Source organism: Dromiciops gliroides, chromosome 3 (genome assembly GCF_019393635.1).
Source record: "Dromiciops gliroides isolate mDroGli1 chromosome 3, mDroGli1.pri, whole genome shotgun sequence".
NCBI classification, from domain to species: Eukaryota; Metazoa; Chordata; class Mammalia; order Microbiotheria; family Microbiotheriidae; genus Dromiciops; species Dromiciops gliroides.
In genome coordinates this window covers 659,579,347-659,588,180 of record NC_057863.1, presented here as the reverse complement: position 1 = coordinate 659,588,180, position 8,834 = coordinate 659,579,347, and the positions used below count along the sequence as shown (strand labels likewise).

Here is an 8,834-nt window from a genome sequence, read left to right as displayed (position 1 = left end):
AACACAGTTCTCTGGGTGTGGTCTGACCTAGGCATGTACAGCATGTGTGTTATCACCACCACTTCTCCATAAGCAGGTGACAATCTCAGCATCGTTAGGGGTGGCTGTCGCACCATATTGTTTACATGTCAAGCTTTCAATTCACTAAAACAACTGCTCGTGAGATGGAAAATTGTATACATGTGTTTATGTGTGTGTATGTGTAGGTCTATATGTACATGCTTATCAATATCAATATCTCCATCTCTATTTTTATATCTCTCTTATCTATATCTGTATCTAGTCCCACCTTGTGATCCTGAGCATGAAAGTTATCCTCTGTGTACCTAAGTTTTCTCATCTATAAAATGGGGATATCATAGAATCTACCTCCCATTTTGCTGTGAGGATCAAATGAGAAAATTTTGTTAAATAATTTGCAATCCTGAACCATTAGACAAATGACAGCCATTGTTGTTGCTGTTGCTATTGCTGTTGTTCATGTTAATCATCCCAAGAAAGTTGAAGATGATAATGACCCAGAAAGATCTAAGCACATAGAACATGTGCTCAAAAACCAAATAAGCCATGGATCTGAGGCTGACTCTCCTGGGCCCATAGCACTGGGCCTTGGTGTCCAGTCTTTGTCCTTTCTGGGTGAGAATTTTACGGGTGGCCCTGGTCCTTGCCAGGCTGCCCTAAACCTCAAGACACCCTGATCTCTTTAGAGCTAAGCCTTGAAGGACAGTGGTCCTTCTTTCATCATTATTAAAGCGGAAATTGTGGGACTGTGTAAAGGGGGTGTAAGGCAGCAGGGCTGGCCACCACATCCTGGGACAGCCTCCAGTTCTGCTACCTTTTCCCCTCCACACAGATGAGGCTGGGCAGCCCAGGACAGAGCAGAAGACCCAGCATGGCCCCCACAGTCACTTTCCTGCTCTCCATTGGTGAGTCTCCAGGGTCAGGCTTGGGGGGGAAGGGAGTATTGTGACAAAGTGCCTGATTGCCTGATGCTGGGGACAGGGAAGCAGCATAAGGAAGAGTCAGGATCTTCTTGTCCAGAGCAGGAGCCAGAGTCTGCTCAAAGGGCTCTTCCTTCATATTCTGACCAAAGCAGACTGAGAGGTTCAAGTGCTTTGGCAAGAGCTGGAGATAGTCAGTGTGGGCTGGAGGGGAGCCATCTGTAACCTGAGCTTCTCTTCCAGGGCTGGGTCTGAACTGGGTGATGAGGGCACAGATGGGTGAGTCCTGCCCCAACAGCCCCCTGCCCTCTTCCTCTCCCTTTCCCAGATAAATCCCAATAACCACTCCCAGGAGAAGTAGGGAGGGAAACATGGGACACTGTGATGCATGGATGGGATGACTCAGGGAGGGACTTCAGAATCCAGACGTGAAATAAACACCAGGGCCAGAGGCCTCTCTGAAAATCAACGTGTTTCCTTCTCAGCCACTCTGCCCAGGCCCACCCTCTGGGCTCTACCAAGTCCCGTGGTCCCCAAGGGAGCAGATGTGACCCTCAGGTGCCAGGGCCACCTGGGGAGTGACAGGTTCCAGCTGTGGAAGGATGGAGAGCTCAGAGAAGAGAGACATGCATCCTGGCAGCTGGCAGAGTTTGTGCTCAGGAAGGTGGATGATGTGAGGGATGCGAGAAGCTACAGCTGCCGCTCCGGGCAAGGGCCCTGGTGGTCAGAGCTCAGTGAACCCTTGGTCCTGGTGGTGACAGGTGAGGGGATGCTGGTATACAACCATCCCTGGTGGAAAGGATGCCAACCTTGAGAGACAAGGCCCAAATCCCCTCTGGAGATTGGGCTACAAGCAGGGCAAACCCTCAGGCTCATGATCTGCCTCCCCTTAGCACCCCCACCTCCCAGAACTGCTGGCTTACCAGCTCACATTTTGGGGACATAAGTGATGTTCTGAAATCTTTCCCCTCAACAATCCTGTGAGGAGGAGAGCACATGTACCATGATTTCTCTTTTAGAGATGGGGAAACTGGGGGCCAGAGAGCAGGTAAAATGACATGAGCAGGTCGCCTGGATCTTTAATGTCTGGGCCGGGATTTGAATCTTTGTCCCCCATTCCCAAACCAGTGATCTTTCCCCATCTGGTGAGTGTTTCCCCATGACCTGTACAGGAGGGCTGGTCTGCTCCTCCTTTAGGGGATACCCAGCAGCCTTTGTGAGAAGGGGCACACAGACTTTCACTGAGAAAACTTCATCTAGATAAACTTTTCCCATCTCCTCTCAGGGCCAAACTGGGAAAATCCACCCTGTCCAGTGGTGTCTGCCCTTGTACCCTTCTGCCCACACTGCACTGGATAGATGACTTTATCACTTCTCAACATGTCCCACCATTCTGCCCTTGCTCACCCATTTCCTCCTGCCTGTGATGCCTTCCCCACCCTAACCCATCACTTTCATACACATGCTTAAAGCAAGGCCCAATTCCCAGATGATCCAGCATGCTGCCTGCCCCTCGTTGCATCCAGTGGCACTGTCCTTGTTCTTGGCACTACCAGCATCGTGTCCAAAGACATCTTGAGTTCCCACTCTGGCACTGGGGCATGTTCCACACTCCAAGCCAATGTCTTTCTGGCCCATGTTAGAAGACAGCCTGGTGAAGGGGGAAACAGCCTGAGACTAGCATCCTGTGTCAGGAGGTTCAAACGACTATCCCCATAGTTCTTGGCTGCATGATTGTAGACTCATTCTCTTTTTGTGGGGGGCCATGAGGTTTAAGTGACTTGCCCAGAGTCACACAGCTAGTAAGTGTTAAGTGTCTGAGGCTAGATTTGAACTCAAGACCTCCTGAATCCAGGGCCAGTGCTTTATCCACTGTGCCACTTAGCAGCCCCCATACCACTCTCTGCATGTCTGTTTCCTCTTCCATGACATGAAGCCCAAGGGCTGGATCATCTAATGAGGCCATTGTAGCTCAAACCCCTGTGACCCCTGGGACTGTGAGCTCCCCAAGGCCAGCAGGGATGGTCTTCCCTAAAGATTTGGTGCTCCCCCATCACTAAGCAGGAGGCTCCTGATTAGTGGGTGATCAGTAAGGCAAGAAAACTGGAGAAAACCTAATTCCTCCCTGAGCTGCCCAGAGGGAGCCCCCTCTTCCTCTCCCGGCTTCTTCCCAACCAGGAATGCTCATATAACTCTGTCAATTCTGCCCTGGTTTCACTGAGAGATGGGGAGGGAGTGGCAGGACAGAGACCTGGCACCATGGGGCCATATGGGGAAATGGGTGGGCTCCAGGACTGAGGATAGGAGTCCCTGTCTAACTCCTCAGTCACGGGGTTAAGGGAGGAAAGAGCTTTGCAAACCTCAGAGCTTAAGCAAACATCTGAATTGTCCAGGGATGTTACATTAGATCTTCCCTTGGTCCAGCAGCCCAGGCTGTGTGCCCAGAGCTGGGCCCCTTGGAGGGGGAGAGGAGGGGCAGGAGGGGTAGGGTGACCTCCTCTTCCTATCTCCCTTCTTCTCCCATCACTCTGTGCCCTTACAGCCCTCCTGGGCCCAGCACACCATTCTAAAGGGGCCCCAGAGAGCCCAGTTAGCGTGCCATGAACAGGCCTACGGGACTGGGCAAAGGGGCCTGGCCAGGAACCCTCAGCCCACCCTTCTCTGTTATTCTCCCTCTCAGGGGATGATTAGAGGGGATTAGGGCGAGAGAGGCCAGGTCCCTAACTTCATTCCTTCATCCCTTCACAGGAGCCCTTTCTCAGCCCTCCATTTCAGCCTCACCTGCCTCCTATATAGTCTCAGGGACAACAGTGACCATCAGGTGTGAAAGGTCCAAGGAGGCCCCTTCTTGGGACTACAGCTTTGCCCTCCTGGAAGCAAAGAGCCTGGAGCCCTTGCAGCTGCAGAGCCCTGCAGGGACCGGGGCTGATTTCTCACTTCCATCTGTGAGGGCCAAGGACACTGGGAGCTACAGCTGTATTTACTACAGGACAACAGCCCCCTACAGAGGGTCACACCCCAGCCTGGCCCTGGAGCTGAGGCTGAGTACACAAGGTGACTTGAGCTGGGAACCCCCTAAATCCCAAAGTCCAACCCCAAATAGACACCCACAGAACTCTGAAAATAGCGTAAGATCCAGGCAAGAGTGTAGGCATGGTTTGGGGTGGGGAGGCTGAAGGAGGCACTGGTGCCCTCTCCTATTCTGCATGCACTCAGACTTGGCCCCAGAACAGTGGGCATATCCTCAGCTCAAGCTAGGACCCAGACAAGCAAGTGAGAACAGAGGCTCTATTGCAGTTACCCCTCTCACTGGTCAGGGGAGGGGTACTAGAAATGCCATCTGCCCTTGACTCTGACACCCTTTCTCCTCAGAACTACTCCCCAAGCCGACTGTGTGGGTCCATCCTGGCCTTGTGGTGGCCCCAGGGGGCAACCTCACCCTCTGGTGCTCAAGGCCAAAGCTCTCTGCCATTGAAGAGGTGACTTTCTCTCTGTGGAAGGCTGGGACCCAGGAGCCCTTACAGCAGAAGAGATCAGCAGAGTCCTGGACTAGCTTCCTTCTCCCTTCTGTGAGACCTGAGAGCGCTGGGAGCTACAGCTGCACTTACAGGGACGGGAGAGCCTCTGCTACAAGATCAGAGTCCAGTGATGCCTTGGAGCTGGTGGTGACAGGTGAGGGGGGTGTGAGCCCCAGAATGACTCTGTGTGTGACCCCTCTTGTTTCTGCTCAGACAGGGGCCTCACAGAGACCTGGGAATGTTGTCTACACAACCAGCTCTGCCTTAGGACCTGTCATTACTCTGGAGTCTTGGAATATCTGAGGCATTTCTGTTCTGATCTAGAATCTTGGGAAGAAAGGTCATGGTGGGGACTGAGCTGGGGGTCAGGAGAAGAGGCTCAGAGCTGAAATGGGCCTTGGGGGTTCTTGGGGCCAAAAGCTCCCATTACCAATGAGCAAAGTGAAGCCCAGAGAGAGGGAAGGACTTGTCTAAGGTCAGACAATAAGAGAGTGACAGAGACTGCAAATGAGCCTGAGATTTCTTCCTTCAGGACCATGATCTGAGGGCTGAATTTGGCTGAGCCCTGGGTCTACCTGTGACACCCCAAATGCAAAGTGTGAAATGTTATGAGCTTCCCTAGTGAGAGTTATTAAATGCATAGGACCATAACCTGGGGGAGCTCCCTCTTGTAGGAAGGTCTCAGATTCCTAGCCAAGTACAGCTAGAAGATTCTGATTTTCTTGTCAAATCATTCATTTATTTTTAATTTCTTTTTAAATCAAAAAAGTATTTTCTAATTTTCCAATTACCTGTGAAGATTATATTCAACATTTGTTTCCATCAGATTTTTACTTCTGAATTTGTCTCCCTCCCCTTCTTTCCCTCCCTCCTCCCCAAGATAGAAAGCAATTTGATATACACTAGATATGTTGAATCACGTTCAACATATTTCTGCATTACTCATGATGTGAAAGAAGAATCAAAATACAATCTAAAAATCTAAAAAAAAAAAAGTAGAAAGAGTATGTTTTAGTCTGCATTGAGAATCCACAATTCTTTTTTTGCTAGATGTAGAGAATATTTTCCATCATGAGTCCTTTGGAATTTTCTTGGATCACTGTATTGCTAAGAAGAGTTAAGTCTATCACAGTAAATCACCACAAAATGTTTCTGTTACTGTGTCCAATGGTCTCCTGGTTCTGTTCATTTCACTCATCATCAGTCTACTTAAGTCTTCCCAGGTTTTTCTGAAATCTCTCATTTGTCTAATCGATAGGATGTTAGTGCATTTTTTTCATATGGCAATATGAAAATAGATAGCTTTGATTTCTTCGCCTGAAAACTGTGCTTTCATACCCTTTGATCGTTTCACAATTGGGGAATGACTTGCATTCTTATAAATTTGATTTCATTCCCTATATATTTTTACAATGAAGCCTTTATCAGAAACAATGGATGTAAAAATGGTTTCCCAGCTTTTTGCTCCCTTTCTAATTTTGGCTGTTGCTTATATGTGTACAAAACCTTTTTAATTTAATATAAACAAAATCATCCCTTTTGTATTTCAAATTATCCTCTGTCTCTTGGTTGGTCATGAATTCTCCTCCTCTCCGTAAATCTGAGAGTTAAACTATTCCTTCCTCTCCTAATTTACCTAGGGTATCACCATTTATGTCTAAACCATGTACCCATTCTGACCTTATTTTAGTATTTGATCCAAGATATAGATCTATGCCTGGTTTCTGCCATACTGTCTTGCAGTTTTCCAAGCAGTTTTTGTCAAATACTGAGTACCTCTCACAGAAGCTGGTGTCTTTGGCTTTATGAAACAGTAGATTACTATAGAAATTTACTACTGTGTCTCCTGTGCCTAACTTATTCCATTGATCCACCTCTCTATTTCTTAGTGAATACCAAATAGTTTGGGTGGCTTCCACTATATAATATAGCTTTAGATTTTGTATGGCTAGCCCATCTTCCTGTGCATTTTTTATTAGTTACCTTGATAATCTTGACCTTTTGTTCTTCCAAATGGACTTTGTAATTATTTTTTTGTTACTCTTTTTTTTGTTTTGTTTTGTGTTTTGTGGTTTTGTTTTGTTTTGTTTTTTTGTTTTTTGTTTTTTTGTTTTTTGTTTTTTTTTTTTTAGTGAGGCAATTGGGGTTAAGTGACTTGCCCAGGGTCACACAGCTAGTACGTATTAAATGTCTGAGGCCGGATTTGAACTCAGGTACTCCTGACTCCAGGGCCAGTGCTCTATCCACTGCGCAACCCAGCTGCCCCTTTTTGTTACTCTATAAAATAAATTTTAGGTACTCTGATTGGTATGGCAGTGAATAGGTGAATTGATTTAGGTAGAATTGTCCTTTTTATCGTATTAGTTCAGCATATCCATGAGCAATTGATATTTGTCCAATTATTTTGTTATGATTTTATTTGTGTGAATTGTTTTGTAATTGTGCTCATAGAGTTCCTTGGTTTGTCTTCTCAGGTAGACTCCCAAATATTTTATATTGTCAAAAGTTATTTTAAATGAAATCTCTCCTTCTATCACTTGCTGCTGAACTTTGTTGGTCATGTATAGAAATGCTGATGTTTTATATGGATTTATTTTATATCCTGCAACTTTACTAAAGTTAATTGTTTCAAGTAGGGGTTTTTTTTAGTTAATTCTTTGGGATTCTCTAAGTATACTATCATATCATCTGCAAAGAGTGCAGACATTTCCTGAAGATCTTCTAGGTTAAGTAGGAAGATTGTTTCACTACATATATTTTTGCAGGTTTTTCAGCTCCAGAATCTGTTGAGAGGCTTAATTTAATGTTATTTCTGAGGAAAACTTGGGAGAGCTCAGGCAGCTTCCTGGTTTTCTTCTGCCATCTTTGCTCCACCGCAAATACCTCATTTACAGAGGAGTTAATTGAGACTCATGGGCAGCTAGTGAGTTCTGTGGAGACCCATTTTCCTGAGGTCAAATCTGGACTTAAAAACAAGCTGTGTGACGCTGACCAAGTCACTTACTGTCCTGCCTTTTGTTTCCTAATCTATAGAATGAGCTTGATAATGGTATGGAAAATCACTGCAGTATGTTTGCCAAGAAAACCTGTAATGGGCACATTAAGAACATGACTGAGAAACAACCACACTGACACTCAAAGAGGGAATGCATAAGGTCACACAGGGACTCAGGGGCAGAGCAGGGCCTTAATTTAGGTGTCATGACTCTAATCCCCATGTTCTTTTCCTCCCAGGATCTCTGCCCAAGCCTTCCCTCTCAGCCCTCCCAGGCCTTATTGTAGAGCCCGGGACACATGTGACTCTCCAGTGCCGGCAGCCCCTTCAGTCATCTCTTTGGAGGGTGACATTCATTCTGCTGAAGGTGGGGACACCCCAGCCTTTGCAGATCCAGAGCCCAGCTGGGACCTCAGCTGACTTTCCCCTCCTCTCTGTGAGGGCCCAGGATACTGGTAACTACAGCTGTGTCTACTATGGGAGGATGGCTCCAAACCAGGTGTCTGAACCCAGTGAGATATTAGAGATCTGGGTGACAGGTGAGTGGGTGTCATGGTCCCCAAGGCATAAAGTTCAGGATAGAGGCTCAAACCTGAGAGACAGCCTGAGAAATCTGGGAGGACATATTGTTCTGGGCACTTGGACCATCATGAGGTAGAGGTTGGCACAAGGGCTGAGGGTCCTTAAGAAAAGGGAAAGCAAAAGTCGAAGGATGGCCTGAATGAAGTAGTATTATAGACTCAGGGGACAAAGACAGAAGGAAAAAACCTCCCTGTTTCTAGATCACCCCAGAGAACACCTGAGGTTCAGCATCCATGCCTCTCTAGGAAAGGAGATTTTGGGCAGGGAATGACCAACGAGCTAGAGGAAGTAAGACCTGGTGGTCAGAGTTTCTCAGGGACCTTTCAACTCTTGCTCTGCCCCCATCTCTATCCCAACTATGGAAGTGACCTTGAGTATGTCTTGCCTCTATTTGGGTTTCTAGATGTACTTCCCAAGCCTTCCCTCTCAGCCTGGCCTCGCCTAGAGATAGCTTCAGGAGCCAACATGATGCTGCTGTGCTGGGGACCCTTGTGGGCTACTAGATTTGTTTTGTGGAAAGAGGGAGATGAGACAATCCTTCAGACCGTGGATACCACTCAAGAAGGGGCCCAATTCTCCTTGTCTCATGTGACTGCTGAGCATTCTGGCTCTTACCGCTGCAGCTACCAGCTTGACACCAATGGAAGTGTCTGGACACAACACAGTGAGCCCCTGGAGCTTATAGTGAGAGGTGAGAAGAAGAAGCCCATGTGACCCACTGGAGGGTGGGGTGCCAATAACCACTCCCTCCCTTATCCCCTACAAGGAAATGAAACCAAGGACTTGGCCCTGGCCAAG

At 47.4% G+C, this 8,834-nt stretch overlaps 1 protein-coding gene across 1 annotated transcript; it reads left to right on the top strand.

Annotated features, from left to right (window-relative positions):
* Positions 1-892: 892 nt before the first annotated feature.
* On the top strand, positions 893-8,750 carry LOC122748379 (immunoglobulin superfamily member 1-like). Its single transcript, XM_043994022.1, has 5 exons — positions 893-926; positions 1,185-1,220; positions 1,427-1,702; positions 4,314-4,613; positions 8,440-8,750. Exons 1-5 carry the CDS (start codon positions 893-895, stop codon positions 8,748-8,750), a joined length of 957 nt encoding a protein of 318 aa, XP_043849957.1.
* Positions 8,751-8,834: the final 84 nt, after the last annotated feature.

Excerpts from the sequence above, each read along its gene's own strand:
- LOC122748379 (XM_043994022.1), top strand. The coding sequence starts at position 893 with ATGGCCCCCACAGTCACTTTCCTGCTCTCCATTG. Across the intron at positions 1,221-1,426 it reads GGTGATGAGGGCACAGATGG|CCACTCTGCCCAGGCCCACC; the intron begins GTGAGTCCTGCC and ends TTTCCTTCTCAG. Across the intron at positions 4,614-8,439 it reads CTTGGAGCTGGTGGTGACAG|ATGTACTTCCCAAGCCTTCC; the intron begins GTGAGGGGGGTG and ends TTGGGTTTCTAG.